The 25,821-nt window shown below is 41.3% G+C and overlaps 1 protein-coding gene across 8 annotated transcripts in view; it reads left to right on the top strand.

The window, feature by feature from the left end:
• The first annotated feature begins 5,145 nt into the window (after positions 1–5,145).
• The window catches only part of LOC144683805 (transmembrane protein 33-like), a 201,799-nt gene continuing 181,123 nt past the window's right edge, over positions 5,146–25,821 (top strand). For 5 of the 8 annotated variants that reach the window (XR_013577338.1, XM_078547224.1, XM_078547220.1 and 2 more), the window contains exons 1-4: positions 5,146–5,300; positions 14,146–14,279; positions 19,293–19,387; positions 24,787–24,974. Coding sequence is in view for 7 of the 8 variants with exons in the window: in XM_078547224.1 (XP_078403350.1) it covers positions 14,157–14,279; positions 19,293–19,387; positions 24,787–24,974 (406 nt within the window). In the remaining variant the exon portion in view is untranslated. The other 3 variants (XM_078547221.1, XM_078547223.1, XM_078547225.1) reach the window with 3 other exon arrangements.

Below are 25,821 nucleotides of genomic sequence, written 5' to 3'. Positions count from 1 at the left end.
TCTCTAATGCAGTGGAAGCTCAGACAGAATTCATAGATCCATTCTTACTGCCATGCAGGCTCAGATTACTGCCATCATGTCTGCAGATCTTAGTATTCGAAGGAGTATGCAGAAATCTGTCCTCCATCAGATTGCTGGGATTTCTGAGGTTCTGCCTTGTGGCAGTGGCAGTGGTTTACCATCCTGCAGTCCTCTCTCAGAATGATAGCATTTGTGCTCCCACCATTGTCACTCCGCCAATGTCTTTGCTGTTGCCTCTCAGTCAGCCAGCCCACAGTGCCGCCACCCTTTCTGAGGTGGTGCAGTCTAAAGGCAGGTCTACAAGGCCGCTTGAGCTGACTGAGGTCATCCTCCAAGGCCATCTGCAGTCTCCCCTAAAGAAAGTCATTAGTCTTCCAACAGCCATGCTGCAACCACAGTAAAGCAGTGTGAAGCAATGGTGATGATGGGATGACTGTCGAAGGGAACTGGAGTCTCAGTAGGTTATAATGGCCAGTCTGTCTGGAGGTAAGGGGTTCCTGATATCTCCTCCATGCCTCTTCCTCCTCTTTCTTCTCCTCCTGAGGTGATCTTTGAATACTTGATGACAAAGGCTATGCCCTTACAATAACCAGGTTGTTGGAGGACAGCTGATCATGACAAATTTGGAGACACACTCTAGCAAGCACTGTAGAGCTCATTCGGAGTGGTCCAGGCAGTGAGACTGTTGTTTGAGGATGCCAACATTTCTCATGGCTCCATGGATCTCGTTGTATGCCCATTGTCCTCTCTTGGTCAACTGGTGTCATCAGTCACCTGATAAAGTCTTGAAGCAGCAAGTCTCTGGTTCATCATTGTGGCCCAAAGTCAGTGGGACTGGCAGACTGACTCAAGATAAAGGTGCTTCCAGATAGCAGGTATTCACCAACATGATGGTTTCGGGGTGGTCGCACACCAAATACACTATTAATAGAGTGGAACCCCTTGTGGTTCCTGAATATTTCCCCATTTATATGCGGAACCTGCAGAGGCATATGTGTGCAGTCAATGGCTCCCTGCACCATTGGGAATGCCACTACCCAGGTAATGCAATGTGCCCGCTCATCCTGCTTCTCTCTGGTTAGAGAGAAAATAATTAACTCTCCTCTTGCACACTGGACCTCAGTCACTGCTCAGATGCAGCAATGGACAGTAAACTGGGATATGTTTGCACTTTCATCTGCTCCTGCCTAGCAGGATCTGGCCATGCAGAAGTTGAGAGTGATTGTGACATTGGCCATTTGTAGTATCGCCCTCGATCTGTGGTGAGGCTGCAGGCCTTGTTGAAGGAAGTGGCACAATTCTGTGACCACTTCCTTGGTGAGCCACAGGCACTTCAGGCATTGCTCCTGGCTGAGGTGGAGGTATTGAGGTGGAGATCCTGAAAACCTTTGGCGGGTAGGGCCTCTTGTAGAGTGCCCTCCTCCTCCCTCTGCACAGAGCTTTTCCTCCAGGTAGCCTCAGCTCCATTTCTCTAGAGGTACTACAGCCCCTAAACTGTAACAGCCTTTCTGTGGACAGGAACAAAACCTGTCTGCTGCTCCCCCACTCTTCCACCCATCAGGATGCAGCAATATTCTCTTCCAAATCCAGCAAGTCGCCACAATATCCCCAAAAATACATCACAGTACTTTCACAAACTTTGTTGGAAAGCACCTCCCCTGCAAGTTGGATAGCTGGTCCTTTAAAAAGCCCTTGTAGGGCATCCTTCATGCAGCTCAGCACTTGTTCATCTGGAAGTGGTTAGCATGAGGCACTCACCAACGTGCGTGGTTCAAGTTTGCAGAATGTGTATCAAATCAGCCTGACAGGCTGTTTATTATCATGATCTGTATACTGCAAAAGCTTCCAGTACATATGCGACATGGCCATGCCAGTGCCCTTTTCAATATGGGGCATGGCCAGAAGCACTGTGCCAATTTTCATTTCAAGGTTTCCATAGTGCCTGCACCAGTGGCGCCACTGAGCCCAATTTTCCTGCCATTCTATTTTTCTACTCTTCCTGCCAACATGAATAACTTCACATTTCTCCGCAGAGCACACCAGCTGCCACATTGCTGCCCACTCACTTAACCTATCTTTATCCCTTTGCAAACTCTTTGTGTCCTCCTCACAGTGTACTCAAATTAGCAAACTTAGATAGATTGCACTTGGTCCCTTCATCTAAGTCATTAAGGGCAATTAAGGATGTGCAGCAAACGCTATACTTGCCAGTGATACCCACATCCCAGGAAAGAATAAAAAATACATGTTGTAAATAGCTGAGGCTACAGCACTGATTCTTGTGATACCCAGCAAGTAACATCATACCAACCTGAAAATGGCCCATTTATTCCTACTTTCTCTGTTTTCTGTCTTTTAACCAATCCTCATTCCATGCTAATATATTAGTTCTGGCTCCATAAGCCCTTATTTCATGCAACACCCCTTCTATGTGGCACCTTATCTAATGCCTTTTGAAGATCCAAATATATGATATTGGTTCCCCCTTATCTACTCTGCTCGTTACATTCTCAAAAAGTTCTAATAGATTTGTCAAATACAAATTCCCTTTTATAAAACTATGTTGACTCTGCCTGATCATATTGTAGTTTTCTAAGTGCCCTGTTACCACTTAGTAATGAATTTCAGCATTTTCCCAATGGCTGATGTCAGGCTAACTGGTCTATTGTCCCTTATTTGTTCTCTTCTTGAATAATGGTGTCATACCTTCCAATCCATTTGGACTCTTCCAGAGTCCAAGGAATTTGCAGTGACCTCTTATAGAACCCTCCAATATAGCTCATTAGGTCCATTTCGTCCTATTCATTTCCGCCATATTTTTCTTTACTAATATTAATTACTTTAAGTTACTCACTTTCATTAAACCCTCCGTTCCCTATTATTTCTCATGTGTTTTTTGTGTTTTCTACTGTGAAGACATACACAAAATATTTGTTTAACATCTCTGCCATTTCCTTATTTTGTATTATAATTTCTCCTGTCTCAGCCATTAAGGGACACATGTTTACGTTCACTACTAGTTTTCTTTTTACACACATGTAGAAGCTCTTCAATCTGTTTTTATATTTCTTGCTGGTTTACTATCATACTCTATCACTTTTATCAATGTTTGTTTGTTCTTTGCTAGTTTCTAAAACGGTTCCAATTCTCAGGTTTACCACTCTTTTTGGCAATACTATGGGGTCTTCTTTTAATCTAATACTCCCCCTAATCTTTTAGTTAGCTATGCATAGATCACTTTTCTCCTGGAGTTTCTATTTCTCAATGGAATGTATACTTGTTGAAAAATCTGAAACAATTCTTTGCATTTTTGCCATGCCTTTCCAATCTACTGTAGCAAACTGCCCCTCAAAGCCATGTGATCAGCTTCGTTTACATTTAATATTCTAGTTTTGGATTCAAGTACAATACTCTATTAAACGTGGTGAAATTCTATCATACGACGATTACCCTTCCTAGAAGATTCCTTGCTATAAGGTTACTAATTAACCCTGTCTCATTTCACAAGACAAGATCTAAAACAGCCTTTTCCCGCATACTTCTTTGATTTTCCAGGTTACTGTCTCAAATGTACTTCATGAACTCATCCTCCAAACCACTTTTGTCAATTGAATTTGTTCAGTCTGTATAAAGATAAAAGTACCTCATGATTATTGCATTGCCTTTGTTACAAGCTCCTCTTATTGCATGATTAATAATATGTCCAATAGCGTTTCTAATGTTGAGGGGAGGGCCTATAGAAAACTCCCACCAGTGTTTTACACCTTCGTTATTTCATTGTTTTTATGTCACCTATTATTATTCTCTTCCTCTTCCATTTTGTTTGTCTCCGAGTTGTCAAGTTTAGTTCCCTACCTTGTTATAATATAAACATGTATGTGTAATAGCTATTCAATCAAACCCATTTATTTTAATTTGTGCCATTAATTTATCTAGGTAACAGCCAATGCTTTGCACATTCTATAAAAGCCACTTTACTTTCAACTTTATACTATTTTTCCTTGATTTGAACTTATTCACTGATGCGCTATGACTGTTAAATTCATTGTCCCTTCTAGTTATACTTATCATTATCCAAATTGCTATGCTGCCTTACGATCTTAACTTTTCTCTTTGGGTTTATAAATTTCCCCTCACTTGAACTCCTCTCGACTTTTTAGTTTAGAGCCCTTTCTACACCCTAGTTATTCAACTTTCCAAGGCACTGGTACTACATACAAACATATGAATTAGGAGCAGGAGTAGGCCACACGGCCCCTTGAACCTGCTCCGCCATTCAACAAGATCATGGCTGATCTGATTGTAACCTCCCACCTACCCTGTTAGCCTTTCATCCCTGGTTTATCAAGAATCTATCTACCTCTGCCTTAAAAATATTCAGACTCTGCTTCCACTGCCTTTTGAGGGAGGGAGTTCCAAAGACTCGCAATCCTCTGTGAGAAAGAATTTCTCCTCATCTCTGTCTTAAATGGGCGACCCCTTATTTTTAAATAGTGACCCCTAGTTCTAAATTCTCCCAAGAGGAAACATCCTCTCCACATCCACCCTGGCAAGACCCCTCAGGATCTTAAAAGTTTCAATCAAGTCTCCTCTTACTCTTCTAAACTGCACTGGATACAAGCCTAGACTGTCCAACCTTTCCTCATCAGACAACCATCCATTCACAGTCGCAGTCAACTGCTATCACACTCTCAACAAAACATAATTAAAACCGGTGATTGACAGGTCTGCTACGTCTTAGTCCGGTTTAAGTGGAGCCCAGCCCAATGAAACTGTTCCATCTCTCCCCAGTACTGATGCCAGTGTCCCTTGAATCAAGACCTCCCTGTATCCCACACCACTCTTTCAGCTATGCACCCACTGATCTATTTGACACTATGCCAATTTGCGTCTGGTTCAGGTAAAAATTCATAGATTATTACCTTTTGAATTTCTGCTTATTAATGTGAACCCTAACGACTCGAACTTCCTCAGCAGACCCTTAATCTACCTTCATCCTATGTGGTTTGCTCCTGCAGTCCTACAACCATATGGACTACCATTCCCAGAATGCATTGGGCACACCATTAGCGCATGCGCATTTCTCCCGTTGTGCTTCCTGTTTTGATGACAACCGAACCTGTTAGTGAGGACCAGTCTCTTACGTTTCGCTGATTGGGTAACCGTCCCAGCAGCAGGCCTTGTGAGTGGGTAGCGAGCCTGTCAATCACCGGTTTTAACTGCGTTTGGTTGAGAGTGTGCTGGCAGTTGACCGCAACAAATCCTGGAGCTGCCGTTCTGTGAGTGAGTGAGTGGCCTGGGGTGGATGGCGGTGTCTTTGCGGGGAAAAGGGGGAAGGGTTTGCGGGCTCCTCCTGTCCGTGAATCAGAAGCGGGAGGTCGTGATCTTACCCGGGATCGGTTCCCTTGGACTCGGGCGCTGCTTTCTCGCAACCTTCCCCCAACTCCAGTTGGGGCCGGGAGGCGGCAGTGCCTTAGCCGCCGTTAGAACTGGCCGCAGGAGAGCGGGGGAGCCGGGGACTTGGCCCAGTTGCTGCGCCCTAGCAACCCAGCAGAGTGCAATGATTTTCAGCGATCTGAGGAATGGAGATAGCTCTTCAAGTACAGCGGGCATTACACGTGACGCTGCAATCCGCGAATGAAAGCAGCTTTTTCCAATGAGTTGACATTGGTATTATTTGTTTAGTCCTTTAATACCCTGAGCTGCAGTTGAGCCTCATTGGATCATTTGCCACTCTTTTATTAATGTTTATATTTTAAGATGTCTAGTAACTGATGGGCAATTGAAATACTTTTGGCATGATGAATGGTAAATGTCATTATTTTGTGTCTTGACTTTGCAACTTTAGTAATGTATAAATGGTATCTTATAATACATCTATGGTGAAACAACACAAATGTAAGATTGCAGGAGAGAGCCTGGTGATGGCTTGCATTTAGTAGGATGTCACTTTCAGAATGAAAAGAGAATGAAGTACTCTGTAGGAGGAATGTTGTGATGACTTATTTATGAATTGTACCTTAGTCATAGAGGTCTACAGCACAGAAAAAGACCCTTCGGCCCATCGAGTCTGCGCCGGTCAAACAAGAACTTAACTATACTAATCCCATTTTCCAGCACTAGGCCCATAGCCTTGTATGCCATGGCATTGCAAGTGCACATCCAAACACTTCTTAAATGTTATGAGGGTTTTTGCCTCTACCACCCTTTCAGGCAGTGAGTTCCAGATTCCCACCACCCTCGGTGAAAAAATTCTTCCTCACATCCCCTCTAAACCTCATGCCCCTTACCTTAAACCTATGCCCCCGGTTACTGATCCCTCCACCAAGCGGAAAAGTTCCTTCCTGTTTACCCTATCTATGCCCCTTTATAATTAGTCTTAGGAAGTTGACAGCCTTTCATGTTACTGGTGCAATCAATGTTTAATTCTCTGATAGTTAAGATAGGATTTTTACTACTGTTGGAACCCTAGGTTTCATTTAATCCATACCTCAAGTTATGTGTAGTGTCTCTGGATGGCAACTTTTAGGAGCTGTTTTGTAGATTCAACTTGGAGAAACGATTTATATCTCTCTACCCGCATTTTGCAATTTTATATGGGGGGAAAGAAATGTCACCATAGTTCCAGACACACCTCAGGCAAGGGTTGAGGTTGAGAAGGCTTTATGGAAGACCTCAGACAGTATGGGGATTGAGCCCATGCAGTTGGCATCACACTGCATCACAAACCAGCTGTACAGCCAAATGAGCTATCTGAGCCCCAAATTTTTTTAATATATGGATGCATTTATGTTGTCTCTTTGTGAGTATCCCTCATGTAGAAAGAGGAATTTCCACATTATTAAAGCCCTGGGAAAGAATGGTTTAGATCAGCAGGTTGGCTCTTGAGCACTGCTGTTGATGAATGTGAGGGATGGCAAATTTGGAGCTTCAAATAAATGATAGAGCAGTTGAGAGGAGCATTAACCAAAGTAGAAGTGATTAATACAGGTTTGAGGGTGAAAGGGAATCACCTAGCAAACAAAAAAGAGATTTTCCTTTATTATTACAGGTTATGTGAGCAAAATTGAAGCCTTTGGCAGAATTGGAATTTAGAGATCATTAAAGGTTGCTGAAATACTTGGGCTCAATGATGAAACACTTTTGGAAAGATCTTTGGTAATGGTGGATAACTGGAGGTCTGATAGTAGGGTCAGGGATGTTGATAATTTCACCTTTCTATTTAAGCTGTTCTATAAGGTGGTATTATAAAGGCAAAATACTGCAGATGCTGGAAATCTGAAACAAAAACAAAAAATGCTGGAAAAACTCAGCAGGTCTGACAGCATCTCTGGAGAGAAAGACAGTTACCATTTCGAGTCCATATGACTTCTTCAGAGCTAAGAGAAAGTAAAAACGTGGTGAAATTTATACTGTTTAAGGGGGGGGGCGCGGAGCTAGATAGCAGGCCAGCGATAGGTGGAAGCAAAGGATAGACTGCCAACAATGTCATAAACAAAAGGTCAAAGGGATGGTGATGGTGGTGGTATTGGCTGAAGGAGGTGCTGATGGTGACAATAAGGATAGAAAGCAGAATGTGATAATAGCCGGACAAGGGTAAGCACTCTGGAAAGAGCAACATGAACAAGTGACAGATGACCCTAGTGCAGGTGGGGTGGGGGGGAGGGGATGGTAGTGGGAAAAAAGATTGAAAATAGGCTAAAAGGTGGAGATAAAACAATGAATAAAAATGAAAATAAATTTTAAAAATAATAAAAGTAAGTGGAAAAAATAAATAAAAATTAAAAAATAAAAATGAATATTGAAAAAAGGGGTGAGGATGGAGGAGAGAGTTCATGGTCTGAAGTTGTTGAACTCAATATTAAGCCTGGAAGGCTGTAAAGTGCCTAATCGGAAGATGAGGTGCTGTTCCTCCAGTTTGCGTTGGGCTTCACTGAAACATTGCAGCAGGCCAAGGATGGACATGTGAGCATGAGAGAAGGATGGTGTGTTGAAATGGCAAGCAACAGGAAGGTCTGGGTCATGTTTGCAGACAGACCAAAGGTGTTCTGCAAAGCGGTCACCCAGTCTGCGTTTGGTCTCTCCAGTGTAGAGGAGACTGCATTGGGAGCAGCGAATGCAGTAGACCAAATTGAGGGAAGTGCTGCTTTACTTGAAAGGAGTGTTTGGGCCCTTGGGCGGTGAGGGGGGGGGAGGTAAAGGGGCAGGTGTTGCACCTTCTGCGATTGCATGGGAAGGTGCAATGGGAGGGGATTGAGATGTTGGGGGTGATGGAGGGATGGACCAGGGGACCTTATCTCAGGATAAGGGGTAGGTCATTTAAGATTGAGATGGGGAGGAATTTCTTCACTCGGAGGGTGGTGAATCTTTGGAATTCTCTACCCCAGAGTGCTGTGGAAGCTCAATCATTGAGCGTATTCAAAACAAATTGATAGATTTCTAGAGACTAATGACATCAAGGAACTGGTGATCGATGATCAGCCATGATCTAATTGAATGGCGGAGCAGGTTCAACAGGTTGAATGGCCTACTCCAGTTCCTATGTTCCTAAGATAATACCTGTAGTGGGATCGAGTGCCCACTTGCTACTTGAGTGTAAAACTGGTGTTGTGAATTAGCTGCCCATTATGCAAACAACACAATTTTTCATTTCTGCAGCACCAGGTTTATCTTCGAGCAGTAATTTGAAGAAAAACCCTGATGAATTTAATAGCCTATTGAGAGGAATGCGGGCAATGTAAATTGATGACACTTAATCTGAATGTTAGGAAAGGTTTGAATGGTCATTGATAGAAAGAAGGAAATCAATTAATGAGCGCCAATGGATGAATAATTGGTTGCAGCACAGGTAACAGATTAATCTTGCAGTTAGCTAGCATCTGATTACATACTTGGATCATCCCAAAGCACTTTACAGCTAATAGCGACTGCATTTTAAAAATAATCTATTGTCACGTCGGCAAGTGCTGCAGTTAATTTGCACATGACAAGGTCCCACAAACAGGAAATGAATGTACAAGTGGCCAGATATGTTGTTTTTGGTGTTGGCTGAAAGAGGAATTTTGGGCAGAAGAGCTGAAGAAACATCCATTGTTTTGTGAATTGTAACAGTTTCAAGCAGGAGAGAACCTTTGGATCATCTAGCCCACCTATCCAGTATTCCTTTGGTGCATTTCTAACAAAGGCAAATCTGATTTGTAACTGGAGTCTATCTAATTCCTCCTTGAAACCCATTATGGTTGCTTGTGCTGGTAACCTGTTCCGCATCATTACTGCTCTTTAAAATTACAAAAAAGTTCTCCACTTCTTACTTTATTTTAATATATTAGAATTTAAGCACAAGCAATAATATTCCATGTGGAAAAATGCTTACTTGCATCCAGTTTGTTCAAACCTTTCACGATTTTGAACATTATGCTATGAGCCAAAGAACAGCTGGGAATTCTGTTTGTCTAACCCAACATTGCTTCCTCAGAATTGCTTCCTCAGAATGGAACTTTATTCTGTCCACTGATGAAGCAGACAAGACCTGTGTATAAAATCTCACTTGAAGATGACACCTTTGTACAGCACTCCCTCACTACTGCACTGAATTATCAGTTTAGGTTGTATGTTCAAATCTGTGTTGGGAAGGGAACTGTTAGTGATTCAGATAGCCATGAATCTAGATTTGGTTAAGACCAACAAATGGGTTAACCCCAAGTTACTATGTGTAGTTCTGTTAAACAATTTGGAGGTGAGGGGGTGTTAACAAAGGTAATTGAAGCACTGGGGTTCATTTGTCCAGGAATAAAATTCAACAGCAGAGAAATCACATTAAACTAGAAAGCCTTGGTTCCATCACACTTGTGGATGCTTGTGCTTTGTTCTGGTCTCCATATTCCACCAGAGAAGGTGGAAAATTATTTATTTACCTGGAATGATAGCAGAACTGAGAGGATAGAACTACCAGCAAAGACTGAACAGGCTTTTCCTTGGAAACGAAAGATTGAAAAGTGACCTAACGGAGGTCTTTAAAAATGAGTGGGTTTGATAGGGGAGATAATAGACAAAATATTTTCATTTATGGAAGAGTCGAAAGATAGGGGCCATAAATCTAAGGTGGTCACTAATAAGTCCATTAAGGAATTCAGGAGAAATTTCTTAACCCAGAGAATAGCTAGTTAGAATATGGAACTTAGTATCACATGGAATAGTTGAGACAACTGACAGATGCATTTAATGAGAAGCCAGATAAGTTTTTGTAAGGGAGAAAGAAAGTAAAGGTTATGCTGATCAGGTGATGGTGGGCAAAGGATCATGTGAAGCATTTTCTTGATTTAGTGCAATACCAGCCCAAAGAGGAAGGAGGCGTTGCTGGATTTGGGAAATGAGGTGGGTTAAGTGCATGAAGTGTCAGCAGGGGCACATTTAGAAAACAGTGATGCTAGTGTCATAAGATTTAGTTCAGCTCATGAAAATGGTAGGGAGAAACCTAGAGTTTTTAAAAAAAACTTTACTTGAAGGTACAATGTCAGTGGGTTGAGAATTATTCCAATTTAACTTGGGACAGATCCAAAGATTGACAGACATTGTGATTGTGATTGAACAGTGGGCTGCCTTTAAAAAGGAGATGATTTTGCTACAGATGTGGCACATTCCCATGATGGGGGAAAGGAAGAGCAACCAAAGCCAGAGCTCCCTGGATAGCAAAAAAGTAAGATGAAGCAGAAAATGCACATATAACAGATGTTAGTTTGATAATACAAGTGGGAACCAGGCTGAATACAGAAAGTTCAGAGGGGAAGTAAGAAAAGAAATGAGGCCAAGTGAGAGCATGAGAAGAGATTGGCAACCAATGTAAAAGGGAATCCAAAAGTCTTCCATGAGCATTTAAATAGAGGTTGGGTGGGGCTGATTGGGGACCAAAAAGGAGGCCGAGGCAAAGGGCATGGCTGAGTTACGAAATGAGTACCTTGCACATGTCTTTATCAAGGAAGTAGATGCTGTCTGAGTCATAGTGAAAGAGGAGCTGGTTGAGACACCAGATGGGCTAAAAATAAGTATTATTAAGACTGATAAATCACCGGGACCAGGTCACGTGCATCGGAAGATGTTGAGGAAACTAAAGATGGAAATTGTGGAAGCTCTGGGCATAACCTTCCAATCCTCCTTGGATAAAGGGTTGATGAATCAGTACTCCTCCAAGTTAATCGCCAATTGGAAGAAGCACTGAGGGTGGCAAGGGTGCAGAATGTACTCGGTGATGGGTAATGAAGTGCCCCACCAAAGAGTGTCTCAGTAGCACCACTACTAACTGAGTTGGCTGAGCCCTAAAGAACATAGCTACTAGACTGTACCTGTGGCAGGTGGTGAGAGCGCCAACGAGAGGGAAAAACCTACTTGACCTCATCCTCACTGATTTACCTATCGTAGATACATCTGTCTATGATGATATAGGTAGGAGTGACCACCACACTGCCCGTGTGGAGATGGAAGTTCTGCCTTCACATTAAGGATACCCTGCATCGTGTTATGTGGCACTACCGCCATGCTAAATGGGAAAGATTTAAAACAGATCTAACAACTCTAAACTGGGCATCCATGAATCAATATTTGACTGCAGTCTGTAACTTCATGGGCCTGCATATCCCTAATTCTGCCATTACCATTTAGCTGGGAGATCAACCCTGGTTCAATGAAGAGTGCAGGAGGGCAAGCTGGGGCAGTACCAGACAAACCTTAAAATTAGGTGTCAACCTGGTGAACTTGCAACACAGCACTACTTGCTTGCCAAACAGCAAAAGCAGCACATGATAGACAGAGCTAAGCAATCCCACAGCCAATAGATCAGATCAAAGCTCTACAGTCCTGCCACATCCAGTTTTGAATGGTGGTGGGCAATTAAACAACGAACAGGAGGAGGAGCCTCCACAAGTATCCCTATGCTCAATGATGGGGCAGTCCAGCACATCAGTGCAAAAGATGAGATTGAAGCATTTGCAACCATCTTAAGCCAGAAGTGCCGAGTGGATGATCTATCTCAGCCTCCTCCTGAGGTACCCTGTACCACATGCCAGTCTTCAGCCAATTTGACTCACTCCAATTGATATCAGGGAATGGCTGAAGGCACTGAAAATTACAGGGCTGTGGGCCCTGACAATATTCTGGCAGTAGTACTAAAGACTTGTGCTACAAAACCAGCTGTGCCCCTAGCCAAGGTGTTCCAGTACAGCTACAACACTGACATCTACCCAAAAATGTAGAATATTGCCCAGGTATGTACTGTCACAAAAAGCAGGACAAATCCAACCTAGCCAATTACCGCCCCATTCGTCTACTCTCGATCGATCATCAGCAAAGTGATGGAAGGTGTTGATAGTGTTACCGAGCGGCTCTCTCACAGCAGTAACCAGCTCAGTTACTGCCAGGGCCCCTCAGCTCCTGACCTCATTGCAGCCTTGATCCAAAAATGGACAAAAGAGCTGAACTCCTGAGGTGAGAGTGACTGCCCTTGACATCAAGTCAGCATTGGACTGAGTGTGGCATCGAGGAGTCCTAGCAAAACAGAAGTCAATGGGAATCGAGGGAAAAACTCTTCACTGATTGGAGACATACCTAGCACAAAAGAAGATGGTTGTGGTTGTTGGAGGTCAATCATCCCACTCCTAGGACATCACTGCAGGAGTTCCTCAGGGTAGTAACCTAGACCCAACGATCTTCAGCTGCTTCATCAATGACCGTCTTTCCAACATAAGATCAGAAGTGGGATGTTCACTGATGATTACACAATGTTCAGCACCATTTGCAGTGATTCAGAAATGGAAGCTGTCCGTATTCATGTGCAGCAAGACCTAGACAATATTCAGGCTGACGTGTGACACAAATGTCACTTGTGACTTTAATGCCAGGCAATGACCATCACCACAAAGAGAACCTAACCACCTCTCCCCTTGACATTGAATGCCCACTTCAACATCCTGGGGGTTACCATTGACCAGAAACTAAACAAGAACAGCCATATAAATACTGTGGCTACAAAAGCAAGTCAACAACCGGGAATTCCGCATAAAGCGACTTATCTCTAGGTGCCCCCAAAGCCAGTCCACCATCAACAAGGCACAAGTGAAGAGTGTGATGGAATACTCTCCACTTGCCTGGTTGAGTACAGCTCCAACAACACTCAAGAAACTTGATGCCATCCAGAACACAGCAGCCTGCTTGATTGGCACCCCATTCACTCTCTCCACTAATGTATACTACCTACAAGATGCACTGCAATAACTCGCCAAGGTTCCTTCGACAGCTCTTTCCAAACTCATGACCTCTACCGCCTAGAAGAACAAGGGCAGCAGATGCATGGGAACACCACCACCTGGAAGCTCTCCTCCAAGCCACACACCATCCTGACTTGGAATTATATCGTGTTCCTTCACTGTCGCTGGTTCAAAATGCTGGAAGTCCCTTCTTAATGGCAGTGTGGGTATACCTACACCACATGGACTGCAACGGTTCAAGAACCGCTCACCCCCACCTTAAGGGCATTTAGGGAGGGCAATGGGCACTGGCCTATCCAGTGACGCCCGCATCCCTTAAAAATAAAATAAAACTTCCATTTCTGTTCTACTCAGCCTTCTGCCCTTCATCTCTTCAGCCCTTAAGCTCATTCTAAATTCTGTCCATATCTTGCATCACCTTCTGCTACCCTTGCTGAAATGCAGTGGATCTAGGGGCACAAATGCCTCCAATTTCTTATCATTGTATTTATATCCCTTCATGCCTCTGTTTGTTTATTGCTATCTGCGTAACAGATTTTTTTCCCTCGCCACCCACCAACTGATCTGGTCTGTGTATTCCTCCCCTCACCATCTCCATCCCCTTTAGTTAGAGGCTGTACCTTCAGTCTGTGCCTAACCTTCTCTCCCTTTAAACCCCTCCACCACCATTTTTTTCTTTCAGACCCTCCTTAAAGTCAACTTTAATGGCCAAGCTGTTAATTATCCTTCTTAGTATTACTTCCTTTGGTTCAGAATCCATTTTTGCCTGATTACACCTTTGTGAAGCTCCATTAGACATTTATCTGTGTTAAAGGTGCTAAGCTGCTGTTCAAAACTGGAGAGTTAATGTGTTTTTGTTTCAAATCAGAGAACTTTGAGATGGCAGAGCAAGGATCAGCTGACAACGCCAAGGCTGATAGTACTACACAATCGAGTGACCCTACTGGAAGTGCTGGTGTTGGCGATGGTGGTAATAAAACAACCGCACCAGTTTCAGTCTCGGTAAATATCTGCCTATTTTTCTGTCATTCATCAATGGATCATAAAGGATTGACCTGATCAGTAAAGAGTGTGCGATTACAGCCTGTGTTTCTAAATTTAATTTTAATTTTAATAAATTTATAAGAACAGAAAGTTTCATAATACTGTTCTTAACTGTCACTGCTCTTATGCAATAGTCTGGGGAAACTAAGCATAGGAAAATATTTTTACAGTTTATTTCTGTCTGTTTATTTTTATTTAAATAATAGTTCTTGAATGATTTGGGAAGGGGTATTGCTTTAGTACTGTTATTGAACATGACTTCAGGAGTTATATTATCATGCACTTTTATAGCTAAAGCTCCACAGTAAATTCAGCATCCTCAAGCCATGTGGTTGATTTATTCTTGACATTTTTTAAAAAATTATGTTCATGATAATTACTTGTGCCCATTTGATTTATTGAGTTATATACCAGTGCTTGTCTATCAAGTAAAATCAGCACAAAGTTAATTTCCAGATGTGCTTTTGTCATGCATAGAAAATTGTGGCATGTAGGGATACTTGAATAAATGGGTAATTTGAAGGAGCATGGTACATCTCATACACAAACAAGAGGTTTGCCTGATATCCAGTACTGGATGTGCAGAAATTTCTTCCATTAAATATTGGTAAGACTGAAGCCATTGTTTTCGGTCCCTGCTACAAATACTGTTCCCTACCTACTGACGTGCTCTCGCAACTGCATGAAACTAAACAAGGCTGTTTCCATCCTTATTGCTATATCTGACCCCGTGATGACCTTCTGACCACATAACTATGCCATCACTAAGACCGCCTATTTCTACCTCTCTCACATCGTCTGACTTGGCTCCTTCCCCAGCTCACCTGCTGCTGAAACCTTCATTCTCACCTTTTATTACGTTTTTAGATTGATCCCAATGCACTGCTTCCTAGTCTTCCACGTTTTACCCTCCCTAAACTGGAGGTCATCCAAACTCTGCTGCCCACATCCTTATGCGCACCAAGTCGTGTTCACCTATCACTCCTATGCACACTGATTTACATTGGCTCCCAGTCAAGCAAAGCCTTGATTTTAACATCCTCAGCCTTGTTTTTAAATCCCTCTATGGCCTTGCCATTTCCTATCTCTGTGAACCCTCATTGCCTCTGCACTCATCTAATTGTGGCATGTAATGCATTTTTTTTTGTTTCCTCTACCCCTTGCTCTTTCTTTCCGCACCTCCTCTTTCCTTCTCCTCCTCCTCCCCCAACCTTTGGTGCCTGTAACTTGAGCTGCTTAGAACGCCTAAGCACTGGAATTGCCTCCTCAAAACTGTCAACCTCTCTCTCTTCCTTTAAGGTCCTCCATTAAACTTGCCTCTTTGACCAAGTTTTTGGCCACCTGCCCTAATACTGCATTGTGTGACTTCATATCTCATTATGTTTTATAATACTTCTGTGAAGTGCCATTGGATGGTTACAGCATAGATCAAGGACATTTGGCCCATCAAGTTTGTGCCAGCTCTCTGTGAAAACTACTCAGCTCGTCCCGTTCCCCTGCCTTTTTCCTGTAGCTTTTGAAAACCACGATTAAATATACCTCTGCAAATGTCTCGGGCAGTGCATTGTAGATCTGGTAGCAGATTTTCAGGCGAGAGAATCATTTACAATATCAGCTAACATGGGAGCCAGGAGGGGAAATTGGGTGAGCAGTTTAGTGGGAATAGGAACAAGTGAACAGGACAGGGATTTCATGGACAAGATGAGCTCGGAGAGGGCATGAGGGGAGGTAGGTGAGAAAGATGCTAGGGCAGGGTGGAGAATTAAATGGATTTTGGCCAGGTGGGCTAGTTGGAAGGTGGGGGGATGATGGCCAGGTGAGAGAAATGTTGACCTGGGGCTTTTCATTTTGTGTGACTGTGTTCACACGCTGAACAAAGAATTACTGACTGAGCCATAGGTACAAGGATGCTGCCTGGTCTGGAGGTTATTAGCTATGAGGAGAGGTTGGAGAAACTTGGATTGTTCTCACTAGAGCGACGGAGATTGAGGGGCGACTTGATAGAAGTTTATAAAATTATGAGTGGCATGGACAGAGTAGATAGTCAGAAGCTTTTTCCCAGGGTGGAAGAGTCAATTACTAGGGGACATAGATTTAAGGTGAGAGGAGAAAACCACAGAGGAGATGTGTGGGGCAAGTTTTTTTACGCAGAGGGTAGTGAATGTCTGGAATTCGCTGCCAGAGGAGGTGGTGGAAGCAGGTATGATAGTGGTGTTTAAGAGGCAGCTTGACAAATACATGAATAGGATGGAAATAGAGGGATACGGACCCTGGAAGTGCAAAATGTTTTAGTTGATGGGCAATATGATCAGCGCAGGCTTGGAGGGCCGAAGGGCCTGTTCCTGTGCTGTACTTTGTTCTTTGTTCTTACTCTACCCCTTTCTTCCCCTCCCATACCCCACTAATTTGTTTCTTTTTTAAACTCTTACATTGCTCCTTGTCTCCCCAGTCAATGGGGTGAGCTGCTGGCAGGCCTTTTCCAATGCTGCTTGCTAGCTAGCAGCCATTTAGAATATGGCAACGGTCCTCATCGTAAATAATTCCACAACACTCTGCAGCCCCATCTATGCTTAAGAGACTTCTGTTTTTTAAACAGATACGATCTTCTGCCCTACACTGGTATGACCCTCTGATCATAACAGCACAAGACATAAAATAGTATCCATGATTATTTTTCTATTTTAAGTTCTAATTATGGTAAATGTATATTTTGCTAGGGTTGCTTCCTCTTGGTTGAGGAGCAAAATGATAATTCTGTTGGAACTGCTGTTTTAACAGTTATGGTAGAGCATCATATTTAGGTTCCTATCTTTGTGACTGCATTGCCCTTAATTGTATTGGACAGAATTCCTCTCGCAGTCTTTGTGTGAGCTTAAGTCTGAAATGATCAAAGAAAGAAGTGGTAGTAGCACTATTACTGTGATTGCAATCTCAGTAGGGTAACCCTTCAATTAAAATAGACAGACTGGGGGAGAAAAAAAAACAATTGCCTGTGATTCATAGAAGCAAATGGAGAAAACAATGGTAAAGAAACAGGAAAGAATATAAACTCATTAAAGAACAAAATAAAAGCAGATGTAAAAATAAGCCAGAAAAGCAGTTGTATCTGGAAGAAGACAGCAAAATAGAATGGCTTGGAATTTCCAGGAATGTCTGTGTATCTAGGGTGTGAGGGAGAAATTACCGTATTTTTTACCCTCCAAGGAAATTTGCGAAGTTTTGCACTAAAATATTGCCATCTGTAAATTTCCTCCATCATTTATGCCGCTCTTGTTATATCCGGCAAAACCCCAGTTAGCTCATTAACATAACTTCAGTCATCATGCAGAAGAACAAAATACAATTCTTACGCATTTATGCCAGTTACAAATAACATTCATTTACACCCAAAAAGTAGGACAGCAGGACCTAAAGTTTATTTTTTAACCTGAATGTTTGACTAAAAGTTTTCCTTTCTGAGGCCAACACTCTGTTTTCTACAAAAAGGCATAGCTTCCATACTTTCTTTGGGCCTGATTGCGTATGCTGATTTCTGCTGGTTTTATGCCGGTTTTCACATTTTTGCTGTTGACAAGATCGGTGGAAATATCTGTCCATTTGCAGTACAAGTCTGATCCTAGATATTCCAGCTGAATAAACAAATTTTTATCTTAGATGCAACTATACAATTTTTTTTTTTATTCTTTCAAAGCTGAGAGTGCAAACCAAGAAAGTGCTGCAATTGGTTTAGTGACTCTGAAAATGTGTCTGCTAATCCTGAAATAAAGTGGAAATGCACTTTGACAGTTATGTAAAATCACAACTGTTTAACGAAGCAGTAGTTAACACGGTTCAGATGACATCCTAAACTATTTGAATAAAGCTGTTTATAAATGTCACCTGAATTCTAAGTGTTATGTTCTCAAAATGCTGCTCCATAAAATACCTGTAGATATGGCATAAATTCTGAGTGAGCATATCCTTTTTCTTTAGATGAGTCTTTTTTTTTTGAAAAAATAATTGGAATGAAAGAAACAGCATGTATGTCAAGCTACTACAATTTAGCCACAGAATTTGAACTGATGTGCTATTAGACTACATGTTGCATGGACTGTCGCCTCTGTTTTATTTAGACAAAGTTAGCTATCGTCAAGTTTTTTACAAGGAAACTGCACACTTTGTGCCATAACCCAAGTTGCAGGAAGAATATCACAAATAGTCGTTTGGTAGTACAGAGCTTGAGTATTGCTGAAAAAAGACATGTTGTCGAAGCTTTTTGTCTTATACTCATCAGGACAATGTGCATGAATACCAAATGTAAAGGAAACAACCATTTATACTTCATGAGAAGAGAGTGTTGATTGGTTGGCAATTGAATTTTGATTGGTAGAGGGACTGTCATGAAGACTGCACCAGTTAACTGATAACTGATCGTTACCTGCCACGCTTTGTTTAAAATCAAACCAGGCAAGTTGACTCTGGTCAAGGCATTGCCCTGGGGAATGAACCAGAGAATGGCCGTCGCCTATTTTGTTTAGTTGAAACAGGCGCAATGTGCCAATATATTGTCCATTAGGTCTACTGCGTTTCCCAGGTGTCTTTCAATTTCATTTGTACCTTTTTGAAAACTATTCATGAGTACAATTGTTTTCCATTTTTCCTTCCTATCTGTAGTACTTTACATTTGTCTGCATTAAATTTTACCTGAAGTTGTTCTGCTCACTTCCCTATTTTGGCCAGCTTATACTGCAGTATCTAAGCTGCTTCCTTCAATTCCACTGCCCTTCCTGTTTTCATACAAAATGGTCAGCCAAGCAGCCAATATTAAATTTCTGAGTCCAGGCCATTGATGTAAATGAAAAACAATAGTATTCCCAATATTGAACCCGGGGGCATCCCACTCAGTACCACCCCTCCTAGATATAGAATACTTATTCTAAAACATTCCTTTTCATAAAAGTATTTTTTTTTATTTCCTCATAATGATGAAAGCAATTCATGATGAGCAACAAGACTGAATCTATCATGTGGCTGCTTCGATTATTTACGCTGGTGTCAACATTCTTTTTTCTGTTTCCTATCTTGGGGTAAGTAGATTTACAATGATTGTAATGTTAGGTATGTATGTATGTGTACAGGCAAAATATTGAGAATTTGAGATGCAAGAAACCCTTTAGTTGACTGTAGCATCTAATGCATCATTTATTTATTCAAAAAGGTTGTGTTGTAGCTTTACTGGCCAAAAGAACTAGATCCAGATAATGCTTTTATTTAAAAAAAATAGTTGTACCCCACTGAATGTTATCAATGTTAATCTTCAAATTATGAATCAATCAATGTCCTGATAGAACCAGAGCTAATTGGTTTATAATTGGGTTTTAACTTCTGAAACTGCTTTGTTTTGAAGGCATATGTTAGGATCCAAAATACTAATCACTGCTATTTTGTGACTGCATAGTGCATTAGAAAATGCTTACATTTCTTTTAGTGCTCTGTGACAAGGTAATATTTTGAAACCCAGAAGAAATCAGCTGATCCTAATCAGGCTGGGGTAATATTTTTGTTCTGTGTCTCCATTGTTGTTTTGACCACTACCTTGAACTTGATTCTCCCTGTTGATTGCTTATTTTTGTTGTAGTTTCTATGACTCTTTTTAAAGTTTAGCACCTCACTGCTTTATTCCTAATCACAAACCAGCATTCAGCATAAATACATCAGATATAAACACCAGGGGGAACATCCTGCCAGCAACAACCCTTTCAGCCCCTGTAAGAATGTTTTGTTGAAAGAGATCACCCCTCATTCATCTAAACTCTAGAGGATGTAGGCCTAGGCTACTCAATCTACCCTAATAGGACAGTCTCTTCATCCAGAAATTAGTCTAATGAACCTCTATTGCAGTCTCTCTAAGGCAATTATATCTTTCCTTGGGAAGGGAGACTAAAACTGTACATAGTACGCCATGTGATCTTACCAAATGTTTTTTATTGTAGTAAGATTTCTTTACTCTTATATTCCAGTCCCTTTACAAGAAAGACAAACTTACCGTTTTCTTTCCTAATTTTCTGCTGCACCTAAACGTTAACTTTCTGTGATTTACATGCAAGGACACTCAGGACCCTTTGAATACCAACATTTCCCAATCTGCCACTGTAAAAGAAAAAAATTAATTCTGCTTTTTGTAAACTTTCCTACCCAAGAGGGTAACTTCACTTTTCTCCATATTATATCCCTTCTGTCATGTTTGTCCCATTTTCTTAACCTATTCTCCCTCCTCATAACTTACTTTCCCACCCAAATTTGCATCGTCAGCAAACCTAGGTATATTACACTTGGCCCCCTGATCTAAGCCATTGATATAGATTATAAATAGCTGAGGCCAAGGCACTTAAATCAAGGAACCTTCATGTTTGATTTTTTTAATACAGTGAGAGATGGAAACAAATGAATGGCAGTTGATGTTAAATTATATCTTTTTTTAATTAAAGGCTTCAATGTATTTGTACCAAATTCTTGAAAGTTTGATCTTTGGCTGAAAGAAAACTCTTTGGTTCCATGGATTGATCTCATTACAATACTGATTATTTGTGAAGTGAGACCCAAAAATGTTAATACAGCAGATGTAATTAATTGCATGATCCTGAAATTATGCCATGGAAAATTTGTATACAAGAGCTTAATGAGTTTATAGAATAATAAAATTACTCCTGATGTTTCAATAATGCTTAAATGTTTGTTTTCAGCATTGCGGTATAGTTTTTAAAAGAAGGCTGCAACAGGAAACTAGAATTTTCCTGACTTTCCAGCAATCTAACAGTTAGCTATTAAACTTATTGGGATTTTACAAAACAATCCAACAAAAATGAATTAGTGAATCCTCCCCCATTAAGTGCCCCGTTTTGAAACCTAATTTCTCAGAATGTGTGTGACGGAATTTAATTATTGCACATATTGAAGTGATCGATCAAGAACCCTTATTGATTGTAACTGCTACTGAAACTTCACTACATTAGGATCTGCAACTCCAAGTAAGTTCGTTATTTTACTCAGTACTTCCTGTTTTTGAACAAAAATGCTAAAAATAGAAAATAAAGTCAATCCAAATGCTTGATACCTCACTTACAAGGAGATGATGAGACTATAGTCCTGATATTATGTAGTGGAATATTATTGTACCAACACTTTATGCATTTGCCTATAATTCCCCTCTACTATTTTTGTGGAGGACGTTAACCTGTTTATATGAAGTGCTTAAAGTCTTGCTAAAGTATGGACAACAGGATTTCAGATTAATGTATTATCATGGCATAATTTCAGAACCTGTTATCAGATTCTGATTAGCATCTCCAGATATGATCTCCAGACTGAAACTAAAAATCAAAAACTGAAGTAAATGGAAAAACAGCAAAATGAGAATAGAAGTAAATAGGACGTAAAAATCAATGGTATTGAAATGAGAAGCATATGCACATTGCTTTTTTATTCATTTGTTAAATCAGATTAATTTCCTTACAGTTAAGCCCATAGCATTATTATAAATGAAGGCATCTTCTGGAATCATAGGGGATAATTGGGTATAGACACAGAAACCATAGCAAAGTTACAGTGCAGAAAGTGGCCATTCAGCCCATTATGCCTACACCCGCCATAACAAGAGAAAAAAGAAGCTAGCCATTCATTTTTAATCCTGTTTTCTAGCACCTGGTCCGTAGCCTTGCAGGCTACAGCACTTGAGGTGCACATCCAGGTACCTTTTTAAATAAGCTGAGTGTTTCAGCCTCATCCACCAAATTAAGCAGTGAATTCCAGGTGCCCAATGCTCTTTGGGTGAAAACATTTCTCATTGTGTCCCTTCTAATCCTTCTACCAATCACCTTAAATCTATGCCCCTGGTAACTGACCCTTCAGCTAAGAGCTAAGGGTAGACAGGAAAGACCTGTTTTCCTCACCTAGGCCCTTCACAATTTTGTACGCTTCAATTAGATCACCCCTCGGCCTCCTCCGTCCTAAGGAAAACAACCCTAGCTTATTCAATCTTGTCTCGTAGCTGCAATTTTCCAGCCCTGGCAACATTCTTGTAAATCTCCTCTGTACACTCTCTCCAGAGTAATTATCTTTTTCCTGTAATGCAGTGACCAGAACTGTGTATACAATTCCAGCTGTGCCCTAACAAGCGTTTCATACGGTTCCAACATTACATCCCTGCTTTTGTATTCAGTACGTCATCCAATAAAGGAACGCATTCATGTGCTTTCTTTACCACCTGCCCTGCCACCTTCAAATATGCACTCCAAGGTCTCACCTCCTCAACCCCTTTCAATATCCTCCCATTTATTGAATATTCCCATGCTGCCCTCCCCAAATGCATTACCTCACCCTTCTCTGGAATGAATTCCATTTGCCACTTTTCCACCCAATCATTCTGGAGACAACAACAATCCTCTTCACTATCAATTACATGGCCAATTTTTGTGTCATCTGCAAATTTCCCACTCATGCCTCCCATGTTCCAGTCCAAATCATTAATATATACAACAAACAGCATAGGCCCCACCATTGAGCCTGTGGAATGCCATTGGAAACCCCTTTCCACTCGCAAAAACATCCATCGACCATTACCCTTTGTTTCCTGTCACTGAGTCAATTTGGGATCCAACTCACCACATTTCCCTGTACCTCATGGGATCTCGCTTTTCTGACCAGCCTGCCATGTGGGAACTTATCAAATGCCTTACTAAAATTCATGTAAACAACATCCACTGCACTACCCTCATCAATCCTCTTTGTTACTTTAGAGGCAAATCTACACTGGTATTTTTCCATGATAAAATGCATATTTGATATGTAATGGAAATGCTTATAGGCAGTGCACACACATGTACAATGTTATAGATGTTTATTTGGCAGTAGGTTGACAATCTAAAGTGGCTGTCGCCAATTAGAGATTGAATGATCCAAAGTGCGACTCTCCAGTCGTTTATTCATATCAATTTATGGGGGTCTGGATTGTAGCAAACTTCAGCCTTGTCACTGTTCTTGGGGACTGCACTGAGAAGGTGCACTTTGTTCTTTCTCATCTTTAAGGACTGTATAGTGCCATTACAGGTTAAACTCGCGGAATGTCACACTTGTCCAAACTGCTTTTTTCTCATGGTTCAGGAATTTTAGGCAAACAATAGGGGCATATGTGCAGAATCTGGGACCAAGATGTGAAATGGATGTGGCAAAAAGGGAAAGTAGGTGGAAGATAGGAGTGCTGGGTATCAAAAGAGGATGAAGTAAACCTCATGAATGGCACATCTCTGCCATTTCTTTGGAGGCGGATCAGAATTAAGCAGCTGATACATGGCATTGGACTTCATCTACAAGATCAAATTGCAAGCATGATGCAAGCTGCTCAATGTTATTTCAAACAAATGTCACACTGCTAAAGAAAAATGTGGAGATTGATATTGGAAAGTGTTAACCAGATTGTCATATTGATGAGAACATGTATTCAGATTTCCAGGGCTGAGCGCTTTCCATGAGTCACAGAAATGCAAGTAGCTGATGTTAAACCTCTTACCAATGGAATGTTATTAAATAAGAAACAACACGTGTGTTCATGTGGTCAGAAAGATGATGGCAATTCATTTACCTGTTCAATGGTAATTTGTGCTGCTCACCATGCTACTGTTGGGAGCTTCGAGTGTTTGCTGTATGTACCACGTATGCTTAAACCTGCATTTGCCAGGGATCTAACAACTAGTGGGGATTGTCTGTTTGGGGAGGGTAGAGTTATCTACAAGATAACAAACCCAGTAATGGAAATTCGGAACCAATTCGATCCCCATGATAGAATTGATAATACAATAGCTAAGCCAGGCAGTTTCACAGTATTCCAGGACAGTTAGTAAATTGAGCAGCTAGCTTAGCTCACAAGTGGAACCTGGAGATGCAGATTTGTCACAGGCCTGGTATGGTTCCCACTTTGTTGCCGATAACCCTGCATGTCAAATCCTTAGCTGGTGATGGGCCTCTATCTGGACAAGTCAGTGGGAAGCTGTTTAGTGATCTGCTCTGGTGAGTGACACAGTTTTAGCTGTTTAAATTGTAGCACCATCCTGGCACCTACTTGGGACATTCTAAGCCTCAGCCCTGTTTCCCTGCTCTTAAGCTCTTGGACTGGTTGATGGGATGTCTTTTAACGTTTTGGACAAGAGGAAATTGGGGTATTGATTTCTCATGGCTTTAATTGCATGCATATTCTTAAATATGATGGCAGGTTTCCACATGGCAGACACCCAGGTGACTTTTTTTTTAAAAAGGGTCGATGTAAATTGTAGAAAATTCAACAAAATGAATAATCATAAACATTAAGTAATAGTAACTTGCCTTTTCCCACCTTGCACTTTCCCCTGCATAGTACTACAGTTCAATGCTGCATCTTTCAGTTGTCAATGAATATAAAGAAGCTGAATATTTTATCTTTGTTTCTTCTCCATAGAGTTGTTGAGAGTGGACACTTCTACCAAAGAGCATTACTGGCTAATGCCCTAACCAGTGCTTGCCGACTCCATCAGAGGCTACCCAGATTCAAGTTCAGCAGAGCCTATGTCACACAGGCACTCTTGGAGGACAGCTGCCACTACCTGCTGTACTCACTCATCTTTATTACATCCTATCCCATTACCTGTATCCTTCACTGTACTTTATTGTGCAAACTAAATCATTTTTATGACTGTAATCAGATCTTGTGGCAAGATCTACTGCATTTAAAAAGGGAAAATCTGGGGACGAATAAGGTTTTGCTGAAGGGAATAATCTTTCGTAGCTGTTTTTTTTTCTCTTCCCTTCCCCCTACCCGATTATTTCCAATAAATTTATATAGTATAATCCTAGAAGCTTAAGGTACAAGTTGCCCAAGTATTTGCAAAATGGCTACACTTTCAGTGAAATGTGTGGCAATAAAGAGATCACAGCTTTTTGGTATTTTCCGTTCTTTGTTGGTATTGTAAATTCATTAATACATGTATCTACCATATCTTCTATTTTGTTTTGTTTTTCTTTTCCATCATATGCCACCACTTGTTATAAGGGATCTAAGTTCTGACAGAATTGAACTCTTATTTGACACAGCCTTAGTTGGCAATTGTACCAGTTGACATAGTAATTCTCTCACTAATGGTTTCCATCACTCCACTAAGCTATTGCTTATGTCAATACTTGAAAGGCAATCATCCAGCTATTGGCAGAAATGGTGGACAAAGATAACCATTGCTATAAATCTTTTTTTTAAGTTATATCCACTATTGTGCGTAACTTATAATAATGATGGGTGTATCACACTTCAAAATCACAGTTGTAGTCACAACACATCTATTGTTGAAATCCTCATCTATGTCTTTGTTACCTCTAGACTTGAAAATTCCAACCCATGCCTGGCTGGTCTCCCACCTTCTACCCTCTGTAAACTTAAGATCATCCAAAACTTTGCTGCCTGAGTCTTAACTCACACCCAGCCCCTTTCACACACCACCCC

This window comes from Cetorhinus maximus, chromosome 8, assembly GCF_964194155.1.
Source record: "Cetorhinus maximus chromosome 8, sCetMax3.hap1.1, whole genome shotgun sequence".
NCBI classification, from domain to species: Eukaryota; Metazoa; Chordata; class Chondrichthyes; order Lamniformes; family Cetorhinidae; genus Cetorhinus; species Cetorhinus maximus.
Note: the sequence above shows the minus strand (reverse complement) of the source record. Positions and strands in the feature narration are given on the sequence as shown.